This window comes from Odontesthes bonariensis, chromosome 22 (genome assembly GCF_027942865.1).
Source record: "Odontesthes bonariensis isolate fOdoBon6 chromosome 22, fOdoBon6.hap1, whole genome shotgun sequence".
In the NCBI taxonomy this organism is placed as follows: Eukaryota; Metazoa; Chordata; class Actinopteri; order Atheriniformes; family Atherinopsidae; genus Odontesthes; species Odontesthes bonariensis.
The window spans coordinates 31,715,255-31,743,079 of NC_134527.1; the positions used below are offsets into that span (position 1 = coordinate 31,715,255).

The following is a 27,825-nucleotide window of genomic DNA, read 5'->3' on the forward strand; positions in this document are numbered from 1 at the left end:
ACAGAAGTTACTTGTGAGTATTAGTTACATGCAGATGGATGCAGTGAGTATTAATTACATGCAGATTGCAAATGTTGCCAATATTCCATTTCACAAATTATTATTACTTGCAATTTTACTTTAAGTCTGTAGTGTATTCTACACGTTCTATTACGCTGCTGTAATCACTAAATTTCCCCGTTGTGGGAAAGAAGGCTTCTGCCCAGTTGATCTCTCTGAACTAACAACAGCAATAGTCTCTTCTAAACCATCAACTTGTGTTTTAGACCCAATCCCAACCAGACTGTTCAAGGAGGTTTTCCCATTAATTGACACTTCCATATTGGATTTGATCAATCTGTCTTTGTTGACAGGATATGTACCTCAGACTTTTAAAGTTGCTGTAATTAAACCTTTACTTAAAAAACCTACTCTTGATTCAGAGGTGTTGGCTCATTATAGACCTATATCCAATCTCCCTTTTATGTCTAAAGTTCTTGAAAAAATAGTTGCAGCTCAGCTTTGTGATCATTTCCACAGAAATAATCTGTTTGAAGAGTTTCAGTCAGGATTCAGAGTGCATCATAGCACAGAAACTGCACTGCTGAAAGTTCCCAATGATCTCCTCTTAGCCTCTGATAGCGGACTTGTGTCTGTGCTTGTCCTGTTGGATCTCAGTGCTGCATTTGATACGGTCGATCACAGTATCTTATTACACAGACTTGAACATGTTATTGGGATTAAAGGAACTGCATTAGGCTGGTTTAAGTCATATTTATCTGATAGATTTCAGTTTGTTCTTGTAAATGAAGAATCTTCCTCACACACCAGAGTAAGTCATGGAGTTCCTCAGGGTTCTGTGCTTGGACCGATTCTTTTTACTATACATGCTTCCATTAGGTAACATTATTAGACAGCATGGCATAAATTTCCATTGCTATGCTGATGATACCCAGTTGTACTTATCTATGAAACCAGACGAACCCAATAGGTTGGTCAGACTACAAGCATGTCTTAAAGACATAAAGACCTGGATGACTCAGAACTGTCTGCTTCTAAATTCAGACAAAACTGAAGTCGTTATCTTTGGACCTGAGCGCTTCAGGGAGAAACTGTCTAGCTATATAGTTACTTTAGATGGTATTTCCTTGGCTTCTAGTTCTACAGTGAGGAACCTTGGAGTTATTTTTGACCAGAATTTATCATTTGACTTGCATATAAAACAGGTTTCTAGGACTGCCTTCTTTCACCTTCGTAATGTTGCCAAAATTAGGAACATCTTGTCTCAGAGTGATGCAGAAAAACTGCTCCATGTGTTACAGGCCTCAGGATGAGTTACCTGTATTTTACAGGAAATGCACAGACAAGAGCCGTCAGTTGTGTTCGTTCAGCAGGCAGTCCTCTGTCTGAGGGACGTAAGCCTGGCGCAGCTTACTACAACTAGCGCACACTTTTGGTGGTACTGTCTCTTGTGGTAGAGTTGGGGAAATGCACCTTACTAAACCCAAATACAAAACACGTTTAAATCTGTCCTTTTCCATAGAAAAATACACAATAATTCAAACAACTCAACAATTGTGACCATACATTTGCGGTGTCACACATGCATTTGTTACTGAAAGATTGGACTACTGTAATTCTTTATTATTGGGCTGTCCCACATATTCTCTGAAAAGCCTTCAGTTGATCCAAAATGCTGCAGCCAGAGTTCTGATGAGAACTAACAGCAGAGATCATATTTCTCCAGTTTTAGCTTCTCTTCATTGGCTCCCTGTTAAATTCAGAATAGAATTTAAGATTCTTCTCCTCACATATAAAGCTCTTAATGACCGAGCTCCATCATATCTTAAAGATCTCATTGTAAGATATTTTCCTAACAGAGCACTTTGCTCTCAGACTGCAGGTTTACTTGAGGTTCCCAGAGTTTCTAAAAGTAGAATGGGTAGAAGTTAATTAATTGGATTTGATTGGATTATGATTACAATGAATTGGACTCTAATTGGCTTGAATTGGACTGTATTATTGAAGATGACATTTGAGATTACCTATAATTATATATATATATATATTTTTATATATATATTTATATAATTGAAATTAATTGAATTCAAAGACCTGGAACACTTGTATTTAGTGCTTTCCACCTCTCCATCAAATCACAACTATTGTGCAAACTCCAAATATCATGAGATCAATAAAGAGGTGCAGTTCGAGGAAGAATTTGATTGATATTTTTCATGAGTGAAAATATGTTACATGTTCTATTATATGTTACAACAGCCATCTATCAGAGCTGACTGAGCAGCTGCGAAGTACAGAGGATAAAGGCAGATCCGAGAGAGAGCTCCTGCTAGATCACCTACATGGACTGACCACAGAGAGCAATGCTGCCAAGCTGGAGAACCAGTCCCTTAAGGTGACACAGCTAGGATTCCACACAAAGCTGTGATTGATTTTAGTCAGAATCTCTACTGTTGAATGCCCTGATCAGAATTTCTTCATATTTGTTACACATTCGTCTTGTGTGGTCTCCATCATATCTTCATTTTTTATTCTAATGGATTTTGAATTGATTGAATTATCATTTAAAATGAAATCGATGGACTGTCCTGCTAATCTAATAAGGGGATGACACATTCGGTGATACTGCCTTTTGTCTCAGGCTACAGCATCTGCGGTGGAAGAGAAGCTAGCCTTATCTCAATCAGAGCTTCAGCATGTCAAAGCTTCCATAACAGAATATGAAAGCCTTCTGGACAGCTCCAAGAAACAGGTATGTGTAGCCAACTTCTTCATTCAGTTTTGACTCCAGAGACAGTGTTGCATTGTGACACAGTATTATTAACACAGATAATGCTCCTGCTCTCAACTCTACACAGGTTGGAAGAACCCGAGCTGAGGCAAATGAGTATTGTGCTCGTCTGGCTCAAACAGAGCAGGAGGCCCAGTCAGTCCGGGAGCAGCTGGAGCAGGAGATAGAGGAAGTACGCAGGGAGCTCCTTGGCCACCTAGCAGAGCTGGAGCCTCTGCCTGAAGCCCTGCAATGCTCCCAGGTTCAGCTGCAGGAGATTCAGGAGAGGGAGCATGGCCAGGAGAGGCACATCATGGAGCTCAATACAACCCTGACTGATCTTTATTTGAAGGTCACAGCAGTCTTATGTATGAAGTTCGAGATAGCATCACGAAATGTGCATTGAAAATAAGTTAGATATAATCTAATTTGTTTTAAAATGCTGTACTTTGAACATGTTTACCAGAACGGGAGTATGAGATAACTGAGAAATATAGTTATAGCAAGATAGTTATCGCTCCAGAAGGTGGAAAAAAACTTTGATTTCCACTCCAAATAATTTTCACAATCTTGTGTTTGTATTAGATGGAGACCCAGGGTTGTGAAATGGTGCTTTTGAAACAGAAGAACAAGGTATTACTAGAGGAGAACAAACACCTTCAGCAGCAAGTACAGCGTTTGGAAAGGTTTGTCAACTCGTCTGCTAACCACACCGACGCTGGCACCATCCAGACCACACGGCACATTTGTAACCTAATCCTAGTTCTTACACTTCTTTCCGTAAAAACACTCTTTACCTGATAAGTCTGATTAATTATTTTGACAAGCACTTACACGGCATTTATCTATCACTCTCAATGAAACAAGGAAAGCCTGTTGAACAGGAATGGATGTACTCTGAGAGGAAAGATTAGCTGTCTGATTGATCTGGTTTCATCTGAAGACAATGTAGTAAAACCTTTTTCAGGTTGCACGTGCCTCAGATCACCGTTCCATTTCAGATCGCTTATGTAGCCCGAACCTCGTTTCAAAGTGGCATAGCATAGCATCTAGTAACACTGCACCACCCTGGTGGTCTTTTTTACAGATGAAGATCCTGATCCAAACTAAATTATCTGAGGATATTATGAACCTACACTGTCTGAGCTTAATTTCACCTCAGTATCAGTAATGCTCGGGGCTTCCCCTGACAGTTTAGTCAGAATCCAAATCTACAGCTGGGAAAGCTAGCTGCCTCCTGGATAAATTTACAGTCACCTTGCAGCTGGCACATAACTTGGCAGTCGTTTGCATGTTCACCCTCTGCCCTGCTTTGCGTCTAACACTAAAGTACAGCGCATACCGTATCCCACGTAAAAGCCTCTGTGGGCCCTGCTCACACCTGGTATTAACACGTGTCCTGGTAGATCTGACAGTACATCTGTCGACACCTGGTATAACCATGCAGACTGAATATCCAGGGCTTGGTTCCAAACACTCATCAGGACAGATCGACAGCTTCAGAACTGCACTCATGACTTCTTTGGTCATTGTCAGTGCAGAATATGAATAAAAGTTTTCCTGTGAATGGTAATCCTGTGAGATTGGAGACTGCTTTTTACAGAATGTGTTTTTCCCATGACTAAAAGAGAGAGAAAGCATCTTAGTAGAAACACTGCTGCTTGCTTGTAGTCACGTTAGGTCAGCAGATGGTTCTTCACATGTTAATGCCAGGTCTGGCCATGGGTCAATACTCATGCATTTCAATACTTATATTTGTTGGAGTTGCCTTTTTATTCTAACTGATTCCTTATTGTTGTCACCATCCTTTGTTCTGTCATCCACCAGAAAACAAGAGGTGGTTGGCAGTCAGAACAGTGACCTTGTTGCAGTTGTTGCCAAAGTGGAAAAGATAATCCATAGCAATCAGCTCTGTCTGGAAGAAAAAACAGGAGAATGTTCCTTGCTGAGCCAGAGGCTGGAGAAGGCTCTGGATGATGCTTGTCGGCAGGTAGCTTTTTTTTTAAATTTATTTAGCATTTAGTGCTCTTAATCCCAAGAGAAACTGCACTTCACCATTTATGTGCATAGTTATAAAATGCATACAATCACAACACAGTAAATCAAAACGGTCATGCTGAGCAGGAAACCAAAGTCTCAGAACAGCATGTCGTTTTGCCCAGTTATTTTTCTCAACAAGCTAACAAACATGCAGCACTGTGTTAAATAAAATGGTGCTGGATGGAAACAATGTTGTTATTTATTTAATTGTATGATTTATCTGATTCTTCTAAACACCTGATCATATGTCAGCTTGAGCCACCTCTATGCCTGCCTGTTAATGGAACTGCAGCAGTTCACAGTTGGGCTGTGTTGAAAGTATTAACAGCCATATTATTTGGTGAAATGACACACACAATTTCAACTGCAGCCAGATGAATGGAAAGCACGATTCTGGAACTAAAAGTCAATATTCACCGCATGGCTATTTTGTTTTTTATCTGTTTGTTTTGTTTTTATCAATTTGCGTCACAAAAGGGTTAGTAAAGAGACAAAAAATGATTCCGGTTAGATAAAATCATCCTTTGCCTTTAATTAAGTTCTACTTCATCTGGTACATCAGCAAACCATTTTCCAAATGCCCTGGAAGACAGGTCAAAGAAACATTTTGGAGAACTTTGTTAGTAGAAATAGAAATAGAAATAGAATAGAAAAATACTTTATTCATCCCCAATGGGGGAAGTTCAAATTACTCAAGTAGCTCAAAAAAATTATAAATATTTACAATGATTGTGTATTAGCAACAACAATAACAATACCAATTCTGATAAAAATACTACTACTACTACTAATAATAATAAATTACTAAATAAATTAGTTCCTCTGCTTATTTAGACTGTCTTCTGATTTTTTACGTAACTTACGTGACTCAATAAGCATGTTTTTATGACACTTGAAAAAACAAATTATTACGTTACTTCTAGGGATGCACCGATACCGATACTGGTAACGGATATCGGGTCGATACTATTCTAATATACTCGTACTCGTTAAAGTTAACCGATAGCATGAACCGATACCAATTTATTGCATGAAGACCGCGATCAGAAGGGTGGCTTGTGAGTTTTGTTGTATTTTTTTAGATTGTCGGCTAGGGGAGATGTCGAGCTAATCAGGAACAGTGTGGATAGGCTAGTGAGACCGAAACCTGTCTTCCAATTCATTGCATTTTTTTGTGATAGAGGTATCTGCATCGATACTCGGTATCGGCAAGTACTCAGATCCAAGCATCGGTATCGTATCGGTTTGAAAAAAAGTGGTATCGCTGCATCCCTAGTTACTTCAATCAAATCGGAACTTTTGAATAGCATGTAAACACGTTAGTCTTGCCAAAATCATATGAAATGTTAAATTGACTGCATTAGTATAAAGCCTTACAAGTCTTCTTGACCACTTAAGTGCTTTTACACTAGAAGCCTCAATCACCCATTCACGGACACATTCATTCAGCACTTCTTAGTTGTTAAAATGATTGGTAGGATTCGGTAAGTTCAAACCTTTATGCGCTTTTAATTCTTGTTAACAAGAAGGAGCATACAATTCAGGAGAAGATCAAAATGATGCTCAGAGAAGAGATGCTTAGAGATGTTCCTATAACATGAACACAGGAGTTGCGTCAGCAATGTTTCACTCACGGGAGTTGCAGCTGCAGGAATTTCTTTTTATTTCAGAAGTGATTTAGAACCTGAGCTGAGCTCGATTTAACACCAATTACCGCATTCCTTACACTTTGGTTAAGCACTCATGAGATAATTATAACCTGGTCGCATAATAACAGTTCAACTGTCTCTGTTTAATATTTTTATTGGGAAGTAAGGCACATTGGAATAGAAATCAATGTCACATTTACATTGAGCATTGTATCACCACTGTCAGTTTGAGCAAACATATTGATAGTCAAAATAATGTGCATCTTGATGAGTTGAAAAAAAAAGCATACAGTCTACCTCCTCTAGTGTTTTTGGGTTTTTTTTTCACAACAATTCCAGAACAATACACAATTGTGGGGGGCTACTTAACTAACAGTTAAGGACATCTCTATATAGCAATTGAATAAGTATAATAAGTGTAATATGTATATGTGTGTGTAAGCTCCTCAGTATAAATAAAAAGGAGGACAAAAGACAGAAAAGGAAAAAGAGAGGAAAGAGAAGGAGAGGGTGGGGGTCCATCAATCAGGGGGCAGAGATTGAAGAGAATGTAAAAAAGTTCAAAAAGGATGCCACTTGTTGTAGAATTTGTCAGAGTTACCTTTCACAGTTCAATTGTAACTGGGATATGACATTCTATATTATCAAATCAATGCATGTGATTGGTGATGGCAGTAACGCGTTACTGTAATCCGATTACTTTTTTCAAGTAACGAGTAAAGTAAGGGATTACAATGGCAAAAACTAATTAGATTACTGTTACTGCATTACTAAACCGTGATGACAATCACGTGTGAGCGGTGCGACGTCAGTGCGTGTGTAGAGAAGATAAGATAAAGCAAGAGATCAAATGGAGCGCGGGAGAGAGCAGGACCATGCAGCGTTTAATGCTTGGCAGTACCGACATTACTTTGAGTTTGACTCGGTAAAAAGTGACAAAAACATTAGCGTCCGCTAACGTCCGTTTTTTGCTTCCTGTTTTTTCTCCCTGTTTTTTCTCCCTGTTTTTTCTCCCTGTTTTTTCTCCCTGTTTTTTCTCCCTGTTTTTGCTTCCTGTTTTTGCTCCCTGTTTTTTCTCCCTGTTTTTGCTCCCTGTTTTTGCTTCCTGTTTTTGCTTCCTGTTTTTTCTCCCTGTTTTTGCTCCCTGTTTTTGCTCCCTGTTTTTGCTTCCTGTTTTTTCTCCCTGTTTTTGCTCCCTGTTTTTTCTCCCTGTTTTTGCTTCCTGTTTTTGCTTCCTGTTTTTTCTCCCTGTTTTTGCTCCCTGTTTTTTCTCCCTGTTTTTTCTCCCTGTTTTTTCTCCCTGTTTTTGCTTCCTGTTTTTTCTCCCTGTTTTTTCTCCCTGTTTTTGCTCCCTGTTTTTTCTCCCTGTTTTTTCTCCCTGTTTTTTCTCCCTGTTTTTTCTCCCTGTTTTTTCTCCCTGTTTTTTCTCCCTGTTTTTGCTTCCTGTTTTTTCTCCCTGTTTTTTCTCCCTGTTTTTTCTCCCTGTTTTTTCTCCCTGTTTTTTCTCCCTGTTTTTTCTCCCTGTTTTTGCTCCCTGTTTTTGCTTCCTGTTTTTTCTCCCTGTTTTTTCTCCCTGTTTTTTCTCCCTGTTTTTTCTCCCTGTTTTTGCTTCCTGTTTTTTCTCCCTGTTTTTGCTCCCTGTTTTTTCTCCCTGTTTTTGCTTCCTGTTTTTTCTCCCTGTTTTTGCTCCCTGTTTTTTCTCCCTGTTTTTGCTTCCTGTTTTTTCTCCCTGTTTTTGCTCCCTGTTTTTGCTCCCTGTTTTTTCTCCCTGTTTTTGCTCCCTGTTTTTGCTCCCTGTTTTTTCTCCCTGTTTTTTCTCCCTGTTTTTGCTCCCTGTTTTTTCTCCCTGTTTTTGCTCCCTGTTTTTTCTCCCTGTTTTTTCTCCCTGTTTTTTCTCCCTGTTTTTGCTCCCTGTTTTTTCTCCCTGTTTTTGCTTCCTGTTTTTTCTCCCTGTTTTTTCTCCCTGTTTTTTCTCCCTGTTTTTTCTCCCTGTTTTTGCTCCCTGTTTTTGCTTCCTGTTTTTTCTCCCTGTTTTTGCTCCCTGTTTTTTCTCCCTGTTTTTTCTCCCTGTTTTTTCTCCCTGTTTTTGCTCCCTGTTTTTTCTCCCTGTTTTTGCTCCCTGTTTTTTCTCCCTGTTTTTTCTCCCTGTTTTTTCTCCCTGTTTTTGCTCCCTGTTTTTTCTCCCTGTTTTTGCTTCCTGTTTTTTCTCCCTGTTTTTTCTCCCTGTTTTTTCTCCCTGTTTTTTCTCCCTGTTTTTGCTCCCTGTTTTTTCTCCCTGTTTTTTCTCCCTGTTTTTGCTCCCTGTTTTTTCTCCCTGTTTTTGCTTCCTGTTTTTTCTCCCTGTTTTTGCTCCCTGTTTTTGCTTCCTGTTTTTTCTCCCTGTTTTTGCTCCCTGTTTTTGCTCCCTGTTTTTGCTCCCTGTTTTTGCTCCCTGTTTTTGCTTCCTGTTTTTGCTTCCTGTTTTTGCTCCCTGTTTTTCCAGTGCTCTTTTGCTTTTGGTGAGGCATTAGTTTGCATATATTTGAACACTTTTTGGTCCAGCCTTTTATTTTACATAGTAAGATTTGAGTGGCATTTGGTGCTGCTTCTTTTTCAGTTTCATCTACAAACTTATTTTCCAATTAAACTGGATCTCTTATGGCTATAAAAGGTCAAGTTCTGTTTTCTCTGCCTGCCAAATGCACACTGGGTTTCACACATTTCATTTCCAATGCATAAGTTTCATCTTGTTCATAGTTTTACAGCTGTTGCTTGATGTCCAATACAATGTCATCAATACTACAGTACTATCCTTTGGTTTGCAAAGTTACATGTTTTGTACATGTATAATGATCTCCCACAGAAAGTTAGAAGATGCGGAATATCTTAAAGGTTTTCTGACGCAGTCTACACAGTCATGCTTTCTGATATACTTTGATAAATAACTCGATTTTGCTCCAGTGTAAGTTAGGGCTGGAAAAAGCCATATCACGATATGTGTATATATATATCAGTCGATATCTATATATATCATGATATAAAACAAAATGACTATTTTGTGAATTTCAAATGTTCCCTGTTACTCTTAATTGAGATTTGAAGATATCAGAAGGTTAATTTTTAATTTGATATTTATTTCCTGTCAAAGTTGAACATGACATGTGACACTATACAACTGTTGCAGATAAATACAGAACAGGTATTTAAAATTAAAATCCTATATCTGACCGGTCAAATGTTTGCTCTCTAGCAGCGGTGGTCTCTCTCCAGCAGCGGTGGTCTCTCTCCTAACGTCTCAGCTGATGTAGACATCCCTCACAAACGTAGTAAACTCCCTCAGTTACTTGTGTAAGAAACACACAGGAAACATGTTGCTCTGAATGCTGCGCTCGCTTCAGTGAGGAGGTGCCGCTCTCTTTATTAAACATTGACCGCTGCGTGTAAAGATTGTCTATAGTGACAGACATTGCACTCTAATATCAACATCAATAAGTTGCATTCTCCGTGCTCAAACGGGTGGCGCTGCTTCTGGTGATGAAAAAGATTAGTGCTATTCCATCTTTGTCGAAACATGTGCTCGACATAATTTGCGCTCGACATAACACACTACTCCTAAAAAACAAAATACCTCCACACCACCGAACATCTTGGGCCCTTCTTATCAACAATGTCATCAACAACGTCGTCCCTTACGCCTTGGCGTCTTCTGTCGTTTCTTCCGAAGAAGCACTCATTTTTTTTTTTTTTTATACGGCTGCAGCAGCTTCCTATAGCTATCTTTATCGCCCAGCCTAGCGTAAGTATACTGGTACAAGGATGGTGGTCTGATTTAATGAGATGTCTCACTGTTGTTTTTTTCTGGTGGATAAGAAGCATCTAAAGTACCTAAAACTATATCACTTATGTGCAATTTTTCACTCACTGTCACCTGTTGATAAAATCCAATGTGGCTTGTCTCCAGATGTTAGAGACCAGAGAACGTGCTACCACCAAAGAATGTCTCGCACAATCCAAGATACTGGAACTGGAGTCCCAACTCAGCAGGACTACCTCAGAAATCGACCTGCTGCAGTGCAGCAAGGAGGAGGTAAATGCTTTGATTCACAGCTGACTCAAGTTTTCTGTGGAGACTGGCCAGTATGTGTATGACCTGTGTATTTGTAATGCTCAGGCAGAGAGACGGTACGACAGCCGACTCCAGGACATGAAGGATCGTCTGGAGCAGTCAGGCAGCACTAACCGAAGCCTGCAGAACTATGTCCAATTTCTAAAAGAATTATACTCCAATGTATTTGGTGATGTCCCTTAGAAGTTCACTGTGGACTCATCATCTATATGATGCATATCAGTGCATATTCCAAAACAGTACCATGATTTAAGTCTGTAAGATGTATTAACAAGAGTTAAAGGCTAGAAAGAAAAACATTGTGTCCAGTTATGTGGTTGCTTGCTTCGTATCACTTTGAACCTAGATGACGAGTAGGAGCATCTGTGGCTGCTGATTGGGAACATGTAAATCCTAAATTGAAGTTTCTTGAATGCCCCTGAATGGAAAAAAAAAAAGTGTTTTTTGATGAGGAATGAATTATGGCAGACATTGCTAATATCCATTCTCAGTTGTTCCAAAGAATTGCACAAAAACTGCTTTACTTGTCAGGGCTCACATCAATGAGAAATAGCATTTGTGAAAGAGTTTGAGGATCAGAATGGTGATCCAACATTCCCCTTTACTCATACTTATGATACAAGTTGGGGTTTTTTATAGGTACTTTTCTAACAAACTGTAACGTGTTTAGCAAGTTGATGAAACTAGTGCGAATTATTTTAACAGTAACGATAATGTTATGCAAGTTGTTTCACTAAGTCACAGCCCAGTAAATATTTTAGTTTGCCTTCATGACATGGAATTGTTTTAATGGATCACTGAAACTGCAATAAGCCAGCCATATTTATATATATATATATATATATATATATATATATATATATATATATGATTTTGAAGACTGTCGCAACTATGAAGCTAGTCTGTTCAGTAGCAATTAGATGTTGGATACGTGGAATCAAGGTCCTGTTCACATCTGGGCGACTCTTTTGTGGTCATATCCCCTGAACTAATTAACAAATAAAATGAACAGAAACCCTCAGACCATAACTACTGGGGCAAATGGAACCTAACCATGCTTGCAATTTGCCATCTACAGCAGAACAGAGTGACCACATTCTCTCGATAAGGGGCCTAGGGTTTGTGTAGCTCCTTTGATTTTTTTCCTGATTATTAGTGCTATAAATTACCACAGGTATACAACCTAAAATTTTCACTTTCTAATGTGATCTTTGTGTGTAGAGTGTGTAAAAAGGCCTGACCACACAGTCATTATTCTGCATTGCTTTTTAAACGTCAGCTTGGTTCTCTCCCTTCTCCCTTAATGCTCAATGTTTTAAGTTATTGTTGGGATTAAGTTAAATATTGGGCAAGTCAAACCGTGGCGTTCTGCATAGTAACTTCTCTTCAAGACGGTCATGACTTTTGCTAGAGCCTGTTTGTGTGTAGTTTGCATGTTCTCTCCATGCACGCATGGGTTCTCTCTAGTGACTTTTTACTTCGATATATCCATCCATCCATTTTCTATACCCGCTTAATCCGTCAGTCGGGTCGCGGGGGGGCTGGAGCCTATCCCAGCGGTCATCGGGCGAGAGGCGGGGTACACCCTGGACGGGTCACCAGTCCATCATGGGGCCACACAGAGACCAAGGAGACAAACGCTCACACTCACTCCTAAGGACAAATTTTAGAGACACCAAGTAACTGAACATGCATGTTTTTGGACAGTGGGAGGAAGCCGGAGTACCCGGAGAGAACCCACACATACACGGGGAGAACATCAGTCCACATCAGCCCACTTGGATATAATTGTCTAAAAAATAACTGACTGTCCTCCTCCTAAAAACTACTCCAAACACTGATGAAAGGAGGTTCCCACCTGATGACCCCAATGACATGTTGGTCATCTATATATAGGGAGTATAGGGAATTATTCACTGAGTCTGGTCCATTTTTTCCTTAGCACAAGTTTCTTGTGTTTATCTTAAATCCATGAGTCATTTGTTCATGCAGGGAGAGCCATCCGTCCATCCTTTTTCCATACCTGCTTCCAATTCAAGTTCCTATTGAGAATGAGGAGTCACGTGACTGCGGTCGGCCGGTCGGCCATGTTGGCAGAAGAATCTATTGGTTGCCAGGGGCAACGCCATTAACTTAACGGACATCTTCCCGCATTTGTCATTTCGGCAGGGCAGAGACGAATACAAAAGAAAGAAAGAAAGCAAAGCAATGCAGAGAGATAAGGTGAAAGAAAAGGGATCTTACAGGGACAAGCTTATTACAAGCGCAAATCAGCGGCATTTGGAGAAACTGTCCAGCATCCAAAATATTGATCCTTACGAGCTCCCTGCAGCAGAATGGCACAGAGACCTGGACCAGTTACCTCCGTGCACATATATGGACATAGTCAATTATCTTGTCTTTGGTGTAAGTTACTACACTATGCAGGAGTTTAAAAGTCACAAATCTTTGGAATCGTACGAGACTTTCTGCTGTGGCTGGGTGCAGGACTTGGCCATCTACAAGCCTCCAGGTGGCTCTGGTGATGATAACAGCGTTGTACTGGCAAAGGTAAGGTTCTTGTCATGCGTTTTAGTGTGTTGTAATTACATTGCATTTAGACACTTCTTGACCAAAATGACAACATAATTAACTGCGACTTGTTTTGTAAACACTAGATTAACGAGATGTTCAATGTACACAAACGTTTCCAATGTTTTGATGTATGCTAAAGCTTATGTTTAGGTATTTAGTTGTCATTTGATTTTAGCCCAACGACACATACTGTAGCAGGTTATTGTGTTGGGTGTTGGGGGCTGCAAAGTGAACAAACCAGTTCTGGGTTGGGTAGGGTACTTATGTGTGATTGCAAGGCATACATTCCTGGTTAGATTTAAGCCATTAACATTTTGAATGCAAGGTGTACATGTCCTGGTTAGATTACAGCCATTACCAATGTGTCTAAAGTGTAGACTGTAACTTGAAATAAATGCTTTTTACTGTTTAGTTTATTTCACTTTATTTATTTTACAGGTCCTGCATTCACGGAGACTCTGAGCCTCCACTTACCAGTCCAGTGGTATCACTTCAGTTGTGTGGGGCTTGTGGACAGACCCTCCGCTGACACGCCATGGTTTTGCTCTTCTTGTGCTGAATAGTGTTTCTTTGTTCTTTTGCACTAGTAACAGTATTATTTTATTATTGCTTGTTGTCAATGTTTACATGCTGGAAATTTTTATACTTTTTATTCTGAATGCACACATGTTCTTTTGCACTGTTAACTTTTCCTGGAGGTATATTGCATTCTGCACCTTGCGCCCTTATTCTTTTTTCCTGTTCTGTTAATAAACATTGTTAAGCCATATCAAGTTGTTTCAAGCATTTATTTCAAACAAATTAAAAGGTAATGAACAAGGCACTCAAGCATTTATTTCAAACAAATTAAAAGGTAATGAACAAGGCACTCAAACATTTATTTCAAACAAATTAAAAAGTAATGAACAATGAGGAATGAACTCAAACAACACTTTTGCACATGTTCATTAAGGCACAGCAAACAGTGACAATCTTATCTAAAGGCATTAGGTTTTCACCCTCACATTTGAGCAGCATGTGCACAGGTACAGTTGAATGTAAAAAGCTGAATTTGTCCAGTCAGCGTGGTTCTCCAACATCTCATATGATGGCTTACCTACAACAGAATAAATAGTTTATGAAAAAATTCTATGCAATCAATGGCAAACCCATCACAGAACACATGCAAAATAAAGATACAGACTGCGAGGGTAACGCTGCTCATGGTATGACAAAAGGGCTGAAGGGGTACACATTAACACATTAGCCACATTAGGGGGTAGTTAACATTAATTTTCGAAGAGGCAACAGTTCGCTAGTTAGCTAGCTAGGCAGCAACGTCAGGTGCACTTCAGGGTTTGCAACAACATAAAGTAACTTCGTAGCTTTAAGAGACAACAACATAAAGACATCTTTAGAGAACGTACCCGAGTGAAAATGCAGAGAACTCACTCTCATCGATGGAGGGGTGCAATCGAAATTAAGGTCCAGCCAGCCAGGCAATCCGGCGTCTCCTCGTCAGGTCAGACGCCTGCTCTCCCTGATGCTGCATCCATTTAGGAAACCGAAAAAAATGTATTTCGTTGTTCCTATGTTTCCCAAACGTATTATGTGAGGTACTGGAACAGTTCTTCACACAGCAGTGATTTCCAGGCATGTTCTTGCAATTCCGCACTGTTTAAACCTACTGATTTAAAAACACCCGCTTACAATGTAAACGAACGGAGAGAATGGTGTTTTCTCGCTAGCATTCTGCCAACATGGCGGATAGGGGCGGGGCTCTGTACTATGACTACAACTCCTCTGTGCACCAGTTTGGGGAGTTTACGTGCTCCCTGTGCTGTTTCCCTGCAGTTTCGTACAGCTGCCTGTACAGACGCACCTCCTCACTGAGCCTGGTCTCACTGAGCCTGGTCTCACTGAGCCTGGTCTCACTGAGCCTGGTCTCACTGAGCCTGGTCTCACTGAGCCTGGTCTCACTGAGCCTGGTCTCACTGAGCCTGGTCTCACTGAGCCTGGTCTCACTGAGCCTGGTCTCACTGAGCCTGGTCTCACTGAGCCTGGTCTCACATCGGTCCACCCGGTTCGTTGTTCTCGGCGCAGCCAAGTTACAAAAATCGACTGGTGCACGACAACGCGCTGCGCCGTCTTTTCAAGGGAAGCGCCAGGCCTGAAACGTCATTTTGACGTCACGGTGCGACACCGCCGTGACAGACGCGGCAACCATGCTAACGCCTTTACGTAACACGTCACTGTCGCAGACGGCTGCGCGCGGCGCATCAGTACCGACCTGTATATGTGCGAATGCAGACTGAAACAGTTCCGCTGGAGAAGGACAGTTATCAGAACGAAATTCGAGTAGGACAGTTCTGATAACTGCGTTCTTAAGACGGCTCTGTCCGAAAGCGGCTATAGTCCCAAACCGACACTAACAGGACAAACAACCATGCAAACTTACTCCTAAGGACAATTTATAGGCACCAACTAACCTAACATACATGTTTTTGGGTTTCTGGAAGCTTTATTACCTGGAGAGGAGAACATGCAAAACACACACAGAAAGGCCGGAGCCAGGATTTGAACCAGGAACCCTATTGCTGTGAGACCACTACTCCACCTTGCAGCCCATGCAGAGAGATGCAACCCCTAAATAAATTTGACATAGTAGAATTAATCTACTTTACCCATAATCCTCTTCTTATCTTAACCAAGTAGTTTTTACTTTCTAGCACTGACTAATTAGTGTCATTGCCTAAACCTAACCCAAGAACCATTGTATAACATTGTTGCCTTGACATGGGAACACAGCAGTCAACTAAATCGGGTTGATTGGGATGACTATGACTATAAGTCATTGTAGCCCTAACCATTGTGTTTGCTTTCAAACTGTAACTAAGTAGTGTTATTGCATGAAATAACGTATGAAGTGTTGTGTACTTTTGTTAAGTGTTGGTCTGTTATCACTTGTACATACTGTATCTCAGAAATAAATTATCTGTTTTCATATGTTGCTTTCAAAATCATGCTCCGTGGTTAAAAACTGCACATAATGGTTCCATCAACTTCCCCTTCTGCCCTCTTAGGAGGACTTTGTGCCTTTTTTCTAAAGGAAATCTTTGAAGATCACATGTGCCACAATATGTAGATGATCATATTAATAATGATATTATTACATTGATCATTCTGCAATGTATAATACCTCCTATGGCCCATAAAGACACTAGAAAATGCCTGTAGTTAAATATATGAAGAAACATTTAAAAAGGTCATATAGAAATTGGAGGACTTATTGAATATTTGTTACAAGTCATTACCTGTATGTTGCTTTATATTCAAAGTAAATAAATGACAATCATTTAAAATGTTTTTATTGATGATTTTTGATACACTGGAGTTACATGAAGGTCACTTGAAATTGATACTTTTACCTGAGATATTAAAAAAATACAGCAGTATGGTCTCATTTTTTGACAAAAGCTATCAGAATATGTGACCCTCTGTGCTTCAGCCTAGCTGCTCGTCATACTGGTGAAATATGGTTTGTATAGACTGAGGGGACAGTATCTTAAACACTTTGGTTGGAATATCAAACGTTTCCCTTGCAGTTACAGTAAGTTTCAGTTTTGGCTCTTTTTTCTTCTTCTGAAACTGGTCAGTGTAATTGCAGTGTGTTGCTGCTGCCCTGTTGGGCTCTGTTTCAGCAGTAAGTCTCAAATGTTTGTGCTGCAGTGGGAGCTTTTGATTTTTTTTTCTCACTTCCTGAGCAAATGGATGTGTTGCGTGAGGGTGAGAGAAAAGTGTTCATTGCTCGAGTCTCATGCCCAGAAGCATAAGAGTTGGTTGGCAGGCCCTAGTACTAAAGAGCTGAATTAAATATCTGTACTCTCTCCATTGGTGCCTCACAGAGTATGTTTACATATTAAAACCTTTTGCTGGAACTTAGGGTCTGTATCATAAAATATGTGCTTCTAGTTGTTTTAGTGCTGTTAGGGATGAAGCAGAAGCCGGATTAGTTATTAACATATTAATAAGTGTCCATTGTCAGTAAAAGCATTAAAAGTATTAACAAGAGTTCTTACCCACAGGGCACTGTCATCCTCTTTGTTGTGAAATTGTTTGTTGTCAGACCCTCCTTTCTAACCTGCTCAAGCTAACTTTCAACTAATCAAAATGCCATTAAGGCAAAGTGTGATCTTAAGAGCCTATACATTGTTAGCCTTTTGGAGGACAACAGATCAATCTGTTCCATATGACCAGTTGAATGTGGCTCTTAATGTGGTAATTGTTGGTCTGAAAAGTGTCAGTCCTGTAAATAGGCCTGCTGCTCCTGCTTTACACCTATGAATGTTTGATCCATGTGCTTAACCAACGCTACTTTATTTCTATCCCCTATGAAGAATGCAAAAAGAGGAGGTGCCTGTTTGATAGCAAATCAATTCTGTTTTATTCAATTCAACTCAGTTTTATTTATATAGCGCCAAATAACAACAAATATCATCGAAGAACACTTCGAATCAATCCAATTCAGTCAATTAGAATCCAATTTGTAATACAATCTTAATTCAATCAAATCCAATTCATTACAATTCAAATTAGTCCAATTCATAGAGCCAATTCAAAGAAAGTAGCCTAGCCAAGGAAACCAACAGATTGCACCTAAACTTCACTTAGATTCAATCTCCCATGTCTGGCCCATCATCAACTCTAAAAAAAACCATAATAAAAGTTATTTTATTTATTTTAAACTGAATGAAATTCAACTACAGTGTGTTATGTATATACTTCAAATGCTATACAGTGTAAAATTTATATTTAATGGTGTCACAATAAACAACTGGATATGTATTTGCAATTATTTTATATAACTGTGATCACGGTTGCATAGCTGCAAAATTAGGCTGTTTACGAGGGTTAACAGCAACCAGATACCTCTGTGAAGGTATACATTCCATACATTTGAGACTACCATAAGTTGGCAGCAAAAGACTATACCATATAAACATGCATTTGCAAGGCACCACATAGAGATCCAATGGGAGATTTGCCCATTGAATTTAATTAGTAAACATACTTAAATAACTGTGACATGGTCTACATGTGCATTTCATTTTTGTTTTTCTCACAGCTTGTGTGAAGGGTGAGGAAAACATACAAACTCTTTGAATGCCAACATGAATTTAATAAAATATAGCAATATACTTTTTTTTCTGATCTTTTCTCGATTGAACAATGCACTTTCTGCATTTGGGTAGCATATTGCTCTGTCAGAGTGAGTTAAGCTGTTTAGAGGCAACAGCACCTGCTACAGTCAGCAGAATCTGATGGTCACATAATTCAGTGTTACATCAGTGTGTGGATGCTCTCTGATCTAATCCTCAGTGCTGAATTGAAAATAATGATGTTCTGCACATGCCACACTCCCAGTATGGCAGGTATCTGTCTATTTTGAATGTGTGAAGTAAGTTTCAAGGAAGTGGTTCTCAGCAACTGCCCTGCTTTGATATTTAATAAGTATGATGTAAAACACAATCATATCTTTGAAGGAGTCCTAAGTAACCTTGAAAAAGACATTAAATATGACCTGTTATTGAAAGAGATATTCTATCAGTGCTCATGTCTTTTCTATGTGTGGGTGAATGTAAACTCAGAAGCTCAGCATTTATAAATGGTAGCCATTAAAACGTGTTTCGGTATTACGACCATGCATTCTGCTTTAACCATATAGCCTGTATCTGCAATGATATGAAAATTGTTTAAGCATTGATAAATATCTGAAATAAGTTTCAACATTGGAGTCTAAAAGCTATTTTACAAGATTTCTACCAAAAACTCCTTTACATGCTGAACAACTAATGTTATTACAGAGGAAAGACTGCTGTAGTACCGCCCCGAGCAAGACTTCGGTTCATTCCGGTTAAGATCGGTTATTTCCGTATAGCTGCAGAAAATGACGTCATATTAAGGGTAAAAAACAACCCTCACAGAACATCCCTTCCAATCGTCGTCGACTCGCCAGAATAGCCACTACTCTTAGCCCTTTCGCAAAGAGAACCGAGGTATGATAAGTACTTCTTCTTCTTTTTTTTAAGTGGCTGTTTAACAAATTAAGTGAGTAATGTATCGCGAGCTTTCACAGCTGTTCTGGTTAGTTTTCATATTATTTTGAGTATGTTCTGGTTAGCACCGACCCGCTAGCTCAGCGGCTAACGCTTTGCAGCTGTGCTTTGTTGAATTATATTTACACCTAGTTGTTAAAATAAAACAAATAACAGTATGCAAGGCTCTTCAGGCTTCCTTAGTGGTGGTATTAGATCTTAAGATCTTGCTCTGTCAGTACCAGCCTGACTGTCTAATGACATTTTAGCTCGGATGGGCAGCTGGCGTTGATGCCCCACAAAATGGTCGGTTTGAATATGTGATGTCGATATGTTAATAATAAGTCAGATAATTATTATCAGTAGTGTGAATTTGCACAGGCGTAACTCCTTAATGGAGCATTACTCCTTGTACAGTTTTTCCATTGTGTAATGAGTACGTAAAGCAAAGCCAGGCAGGGTTTGAGGCTGGCTACTTTAGCTAGCTGGTTATGAGCTAAAGGGAGCCGCCCAGCTCAGAAAAACCTTTGGCCTCATCAGTCTCTCCGGTTAAACGGACAGTTGCGGCACTATCTCTACACGTACACTCTTGCGGCTGGATGTTTAACTCGCTTAATCTTTTTGAGGGTTTACAATCGAGCATGACGCTGTCATTTCTATAAGAATAGTTCTCGTTCTGGTTGTAGTTTTCATTTTGACGATGAATCCGCATTCCGGTGTGAAGCTGCTGTCTCATGCCTGCAGCTGGGTGCCCAGCCTGCTGGTTCTGTCAGGGTGGTTCCAGGTTCCTCACAAGAATCTGCAGTATTCAGTCTGCAATAAACTGGTCAGGCCCAGTTTAAACGACAGGAGCTCCATAATGATGATTAAAATTGGCAAAGTGAGCTTTGTAACACCGTTGAGGCTGTTCCACATGAGTTCTTAAATCAGCTGTTTCCTGTCTGTGGGTCAGAGGATCTGGATGTGGTCAGGAATGTGCTGCTCCGGCTTTAGAGCTATGAACCATTGATGGACGTGATTAACCAACACAATTTTATCATCTGCAGTCTTTTATCTTGTAAATAGTTACTGTCATAAACAGCACAATGAAAGTTGTGTTGAAATAACCTCTAAATGTTCTGTGTGTATGTACTGCAAATACACTGCTGTGAAAAATTGACATTTACTGCAGCTGCTATAAATAATTGGGCATGTATTTGCTATTATTTTTTACATAATCATCGCCATTCATCTGTTTGAAACTTGCTGGGTAGAACTGACAAATAGTTTGACTTATTTTCTCACCATTTGGTAGAGTTGACCACCTTCTAATGAAGTCATCTCGTTGTACCCCAGTCCTTAGATGTGAGCATATCATATCTATGCATAAAAATGCAAATATGTATATTTATATTAACATACAAAAATACTATCACGTATTTGATTTATTTTGCTGTGCAGCTCTCACTGGTGATGCATTTTACTTAGCTGAGGTTGTATCCACTGTCTGTAATGGAAAGTGGATTCATCAGAAATGTGTTACATTTGTGATGCTGGGGTTAGCAGCCCGTTCAAAAGGGTGGGGTCAGTTGTTTATGAGTGGTCAGCCGTTTCTTTGCTGTTGAACAGTATTTAAAAAGTTCCACCATTTTTAAAACAGCTGACCAAAACCTCTTGTCTGTAGTGACTATGACCCACATTGGAATTTAGTTCCTGTCTCCAGGGTTGCCGGGTTTGATTTTGAGCCTGAATATACACAATTGCCTTCCAGTCTATTGTCATCCTGCTGCATGAACTACTTCTCAGACATTTAGAGACTATCTTCATTTCATATAACATGCACATTGATTCTCAGTTCACCTTTTACTGCTGACGGATTCTTGTAAAGCCAGACTTAAGGTCAGCCTGTTTTTGTGTGATTCTGTGATGGTGTGGGGCAGTTTGTTTGTGTTGGTCAGGTGTTGGTGTTGTTTTGCTGAGTAATGGGCTGGGAGAGTTCTACAGGGAGGGGTTTGAAGTATGAAGCAGAAACCTCGTGGGTTGGGCTACATTCTGCCTTGCCCTTTTGCACAGCATAGTCACTGCAGGTGCAATGCGTCTGTCAGGTTGCCAAGTAGACTTTGTCTCTCCAGTCGCCATCAGACTGTAAGGAGTGCATTTAAATTTTCAGACATCGCAGCAAGTTGTGACTCTGATCCATCGAGATACATGAAACCTGGAAGATTCAGGTGAAACATATATCATGTGTCTAGGAATTGGTTTGGCTTCTTCCTATTTTTTTTAATAGTCAGCTCCCATCTGTCCGTATGAAAATGTAATGTTAATGTTTTACAATCTTTCCATCTTGTTATTGGCTTTTGATTATACACAATCTGTAGTCTCATGCAGTCATTATGGGACAGTAAACATCAGTGGATTTTACTGCATGTGGGACATTTTTTTTTTAAATGAAAATGAAGTGTGATCTTACCTTTCAGTTAATTCATACGTTTAAATGACGATGTAAACATCCACAGCAGTATTGGTATCCCCTTTGAAATGTTAGAGCACAGTCTAATTTGTGCCCATTTTAAATTCCCCTTTGCGATTGTTACGTTTACACCCATCTAAAGAGTTTATTGCATCCAGGTTCCTTGACACAATGAGCTTTTCTTGGATTTCTCCCTCACTCCACATGTTTTTTTTTTTCTCCTGTTATTCCATGACTTAACTGTAAGACATCAGTTTGTCCCTAGATGCTCTGAAACTTCAGTAGAATGTGCAGTTAAGGTGCATAAATATTTACCTCACATGGTTTAATTTGACTATTACTTACTCCAAATATGACCTTATTTGAGTGAAATGAATTAGAAAAAGCTGTTTACAAAGCAGTGTCTTAGAGCAAGTCTTTATCTGTTTAATACCAGAATATTTCTGTCTGACGGGCTGCATTTTTCACTTTAGTTTACGTACGCCACGTTGACAGATGGCAAAAATAAGCTGTTGAGTTAGCAAGAACTAGTCCTCTCTTTGGTGCTGTTTTGCATTCCGTTTTACAGTGGACACTGTATAAAAATTCAGTTTCACATTTGAGCATGTGGTTAGTCAGCCATTGGTTAATTCATAAGTAAGATGCCTGCAGTTGCTTTAAATGTTGCTGTTTAGTATTGTGAAAAACTGATATCAGCAAAGTTTTTCTGCAGCGTCCCATGTTGTAAAGCCAAGGATTGTATTCAGTTATGTTATTTTATTTTATTTTACTTTATTACTTTCCCCCTTATACCTTAACTGTTGCACAGCAATTTCACTCGGGATAAATAAAGCTTTTTGAATCTTGAATCACAGCATTTAGTACAAAGCTAATTTTTTAAACGATGAAAAGATTTGTGATGTTTTCATTTTATCACTGCATCATCCTTCCTTATTTGAGAAATGGGCTTGCTTCGTCCCATGCGTCTCTCATTCCGTGCATTCTGCTCTGACCTCCACCTGCAGACCAGTATGTCCCAGTATGCTCTGTGGACCTTGGTTTAAGGGAAGGTCAGTGTCTTTATTTGATATGTCATTTACTTGACATACAATATTTTTTGTCTGTCTTGGAGATGTTATAAGATTACTTCCAAGATTACTTGGCACATTCTCTATTTAGCAACAAGCTTCTTCTGTTTTAAAATGAATGTACTCAAAATGAACTTCAACTTAAACTCCGAAACAGTTGTGGAATTGGAGACGCACTTTGATTAGATTTTTGGACACACAGCCTGACATCAACAGACTTGATAACCTTTGTTCAATATCATTTAATTGCATAAAATGGTAACAAAATGAAATCACATCATGTGTTGCATTGTTTCTGGTGTGATGTACTGTCCTCAAAAAAATGGATGACGGGCCTACTTTCTGCCAAAAATGTTGTCTTTGGAAATCAAATCTAGGGTGATTAAAGTTGCTTTAATGATTGTTTACAGCTTTTGTGACCATGACTCTTAAGGAAGTACAAAGTAGAACCTGCTTTGAGAAGTTTTCTGCGCTATTAAACAGAGTAAGGTGGCGACAGTCCCAATAAGTTTGTATTTTCAGTTCAACATGTTTGTAAAACTGGATGATAGCCTAAGGTTTTTGAAGGTTCTGACATTCAGTCCTACACAGCGTGCAGTGTTCCGTTTCTCACCCTGCATTACGTTTTAGATTTAGAAAAATGATCAAACATCATGTGACCACAGCTGCTCTGGGAACAGAAGTCATACTGGTGGACAACACTGACTAGGGGTGTTTGCTGAAACGAGCAGGAACCCCACCCCCTCCCCAGAGGCTACGCTGTGTGTGAGAAGAGAGAAAGTTGTTATCTTCAGAAACAAGATGGAACTCAGTGCTATCAGCTGTTACATTGCTGTATATGGGGCTGTTACAAATGCTCTGATGCTAACTAGCCTCATTTGGAAGGTGGTTTCAGTTTAAGTCGAGTCAAGTGCTCACTCAAAGTATAATGTTGAAATTCTGTCTGTATTCAAAGGCTCCAACATTATGGCTGTATTACTTTAAACTTGCACTAAGATTTGACTGTTTTTACATCAAGATGCAAAAGAAAATAAACCTTCGAGCATTTGTGGTCTAGTTTAGTTTATTCATACAGGAGAGAGCACAGTTACCTGAAACAGACTTAAAATGCATGTTAACATACCAGTCCAACCCAAATTGTACAGAAATGAGCTTCTCAGAGCTGAACTGATGTATTTTTTCCTTTCCATGGAATAATGCAGTATAATGCTGTATGATCCAGCTCATCGCAGCTTGTGTGAAGTTGCTGTGTGTATTTTAGGGATGGGCATTTCAAGGGATGTTTGAGGTTGACTAATCAAGCCCATTACAGTCAATTAGTTGTGACGTAATTGTGCTGTAATGATTAAACCAACATTAATCACCAAAGCAGTTATTATATTAGTTTCTTTGTTTGCTGTCACACAGTATCTAGCTAGATCTAGCAAGCCAGTCATTTTTTGTTTCCTTCCCGTCTGGTGTTTGTGCTGCTTTTCTTATGCCCCTTTTCCACCGAACATTTTTGTACCAGTACAGCTCTACACGGTACCACTCTACCCTGATTGGGAGCTTTTCCACCGCGGGTTGAAGGTGGGACCCGTTACAATTTTTAGCCCCGGCTAGTACCTGCTTCAGAGGTGGGTCTAGTCGGTGCTAAAACGTCACGTGATCAGTGCTGTCCACTGATTGGAGCTTTAAATAATCACCCGCCGTATGAAAACAAACCTGCGAGAGCAACAGAGAATAAAAAGAATTGCGAAGATGGAAGACCAGAGAAGGAAAGCCAACCCATGGACGATGAGCGAGGTGCAGACCTTTCTGAGTGTGGTGGCCGAGGACCGCATACAGAAGGAACTGGACGGAGCGACACGAAATGAGAAGGTGTTCCAGGATATAGCCAAGCTGATGGCTAGCCATGGTTATCACCGTAATTCTCAGCAGTGCCGAGACAAAATGAAGAAGCTGAAGAGTGATTACCGGCAGGTAAAGGACCACAACAGCCGGAGTGGGTCAAACCGAAAGACATGGAAGTGGTTCGACCAAATGGACGGCATTTACGGTCACCGCCCGGCGAACGGCGTGGATTCGGCGACGTCTTTGTTGGAGGCGATGGAAAATGGTAAGTGTTGTTCTTATCCCCTTGGTGCAACGCTTATATCTTAACAAATGCATGTTTATATCGTAACAAATACATGTTCAGTCTTTAACATGTGTAAAACGTTACACAGGTGTCTCGTGTAAGTTGTTCTGAGTGAGCTAGCAAACAACGCTGTTTTGGAAGGCTAGCACAGTGTCTCACCTATGCGGTTACGTGTATGCGTTTCGTATGTTCACACTTTTTATTTTTTTTTCCTCAAGACTCGATTTGTGCAACCGATGAGTGTTCGGTTGCTGAGGTCAGCAAAGATCCTCCAATCCCGCAGGCTTCAGAACCGACACTGGCATCGCAATCTGCAGCTGAGGCAACAGCTGCTATCTGCATTCCACCGACGCCTGTATCTGAGACAACTTCTGCTGTTTACTTTTGTACTGTCTTTTTTTAATAAAGAGCTGGGTTTAACTAAACAATATGGATTGTCAACTGCATTACACATTACACTCCATCGTTGTTTACTTTGACTAACCGCGGCGTGACACTTTGTAGTCACCTGAAACCGACGTCACGTTAGTGGTGAATGGGCCGACTCCGCCCACTTCCAGGTCACGGTTTGTGTGGAAAAGGAAATGTTAATGGTGCTGTGTCGTGCTGTATAGTGTCGGGCTATATCGAACCGAGTAGAGTAGGGCTAGCTCGGCGGTGGAAAAGGGGCATAAGAGTCCTCATCACGCTGGTACATAATGTTGGTTCAACTTTATGGTCCAGTTGAGTGAAGTACCGCTATGCTTCGCTTCCTTTAGTTGCTGTTGCTGTTGCTTCTGCTGTAGGTGCAAACTCAGGCAGAAGCAACTCCGTAAACATCAGTTTTGTGTCTCTGCGTAAGTCTCCTCCTTCCCCAAACAAACATTTGATTTATCTGATGGTTTTTCTGAAGGATTTCCTAATGAGGAGTGTAGAGTATTTGCACTGAATGAGTTTACAACAGGCTTTTAGTGAAGAAGGGTTTTTTATATTGGGCTGCACGGTGGTATGGAAGTTGGCACTGTGGCCTCACAGCAAGTGTTCAAATGGTTCAAATCCCGGCTGGTGCTTTCTGTGTGGACTTTGCATGTTCTCCCTGTGTATGCATGGGTTCTCTCCGGTTACTCCGGCTTCCTCCCACTGCCCAAAAACATGCATGTCATGTCAATTTGTGACTCTAAATGAAAGTGTGAGTGTGGATGATTGATTGTCTCTGTGTGGCCCTGGGATGAACCCGCCTCTCGCCCAATGACAGCAGGGATAGGCTTCAGCCCCGCCGCCCTGAGTTGGATTAAGCCGGTCTAGAAAATGGATGGATGGGTTTTAATATCTTTTGGAAGGGATCATAACTTTTGAGCGCTACAGAGCTCAGCTCCCGTCTGTTGAGAAGCAAAGACCGATGTGTAAATCCATACTCGCGCTTAATAAACATGCTCATGTATTTATTAATCATACTTTGTAAACATCTTCATGGAACAGGGAAGTGTATTGTGCATACGCTGCTATAGTTCTTTACACCCACAGGGAATGATGCACTCTGACCAGTCGGCACTCTTCAGTGTTGAGATGGTCTCCCCCCCCCCCAAAAAAAAGTCTGTTATATGGAAAAAAAAATGTCCATCATATGGTACTGTCCCAAATGGAAAACGTGTAAACAGCAACCAGTACTGGGGGAAAAAGGACACTGATAACGTGGTTAGGGGGTCAAATCTTTCTTGCATGTATAGTCTATGCTCAACTAGACTCAAATTGAGCAACTATAAGTCATAAATGTGTATTGATGCAACCACATTCTCAATAAAGCTGCTCTCATCGACATATCTTTTTCCCTTCTCTCTGACAGCTAAAGGTATCAGAAATTGTAATTGGAAATCAACCCATTAAAACTGCTGCTCAGATTGTTGTCACTTAAACATTTCCAGACTTTCATTTTGCTTTGATAAATGATACTGTGGTTATAAAATCAGGATTTTGACAAAATCCCAATTCAAATAACTTAAAGTGCTGTTATATTTGCTTGTAACAGGATCTCCCACAGAAAAAGAGGAAACCTTTTCCCACACAAACCATGTTGTCACAGCATCACACATACTTCAATCAGTAACCCGATTCCCCTCTGATTTATGTATACTGAGACCAGGACAGAGAATCAATTAAAAGGCCAGGCTGAACCAACCATTGCTGACTCAACTGTGTACTGACTAATGTGAACCTCAGCCGTATTATAGGGGTGATTTCCGTTGGCTTAACGTGTTTACACGCTTTAAAAACTCTGGTTTAGGTCTGACTTTTTCTTGTGTCATGTAAACATGATCCATAAGTTTGTGGCACTAATCTGCTCGCAGATATTCTGCTTTGTGTCTGTGTATAGACTCACTGGGATGCCGATTTGACTGGAAAACTAATGCAACCTCTGGGGACCACAGTGTCTCTGTCCTCTTGTTCTGGATAAATGCGTAATGCGCCTCCATTGCTGACTCCACTGATCTTCCCCATTCACAGTAGATATGGACCAGGAGACTATCTCACATCCACCGCTTTTTGTCCCGCTTCCCACACCATCAACAAAAAACAATGTTAATTACATCAAGGTCTGCCACACCCTGCACTTGGCTCAGAGGTCAGCTTTTGTAATCTGGCCTTGGTTGACCTTGGTTGACCTTGGTGTTGTTAGACTGATATCTCTTTTCCTTTTTGTCTTATGGGTGGAGTCTGTTATAGAAAAAGTAATTCTCTGGTATTTACACCATAAGTAAATGGTTTCAATTTCCTCTTTGATGCAAGTCACTAAAAAATTCTACAGGGAGATTTTACCAGCTGGCGAAAGATCCAAAGAATTTAACCTTTTGTATCTTCTGCTTATTTTATTCTGGAATGGGTTTCATCTCAGGTCTGCAGGATGGGCGCTCCCTTAAGTGACCAGTTTCCTGGATCTAAGCTGCTGTGGAAGCCAAATAAAGATTATATTTTGTCATGACCAGGTTGCCAGCTCGTTATCC

At 40.1% G+C, this 27,825-nt stretch overlaps 2 protein-coding genes across 6 annotated transcripts in view; both read left to right on the forward strand.

Annotated features, from left to right (window-relative positions):
- The window catches only part of odf2a (outer dense fiber of sperm tails 2a), a 32,458-nt gene extending 21,091 nt beyond the window's left edge, over positions 1-11,367 (forward strand). The window contains exons 12-18 of the mRNA XM_075455534.1: positions 2,260-2,395; positions 2,642-2,752; positions 2,859-3,122; positions 3,356-3,456; positions 4,598-4,760; positions 10,400-10,525; positions 10,610-11,367. Coding sequence (XP_075311649.1) covers positions 2,260-2,395; positions 2,642-2,752; positions 2,859-3,122; positions 3,356-3,456; positions 4,598-4,760; positions 10,400-10,525; positions 10,610-10,747 — 1,039 coding nt within the window. The 3' untranslated portion in view covers positions 10,748-11,367. The remainder of the gene's footprint in view (positions 1-2,259; positions 2,396-2,641; positions 2,753-2,858; positions 3,123-3,355; positions 3,457-4,597; positions 4,761-10,399; positions 10,526-10,609) is intronic.
- Positions 11,368-19,088: 7,721 nt separating this feature from the next.
- Positions 19,089-27,825, forward strand: part of sptan1 (spectrin alpha, non-erythrocytic 1) — a 44,637-nt gene continuing 35,900 nt past the window's right edge. For all 5 annotated transcript variants that reach the window (XM_075456686.1, XM_075456687.1, XM_075456688.1 and 2 more), the window contains exon 1: positions 19,089-19,173. The gene's annotated coding sequence lies outside the window, so the exon portion shown is untranslated. The remainder of the gene's footprint in view (positions 19,174-27,825) is intronic.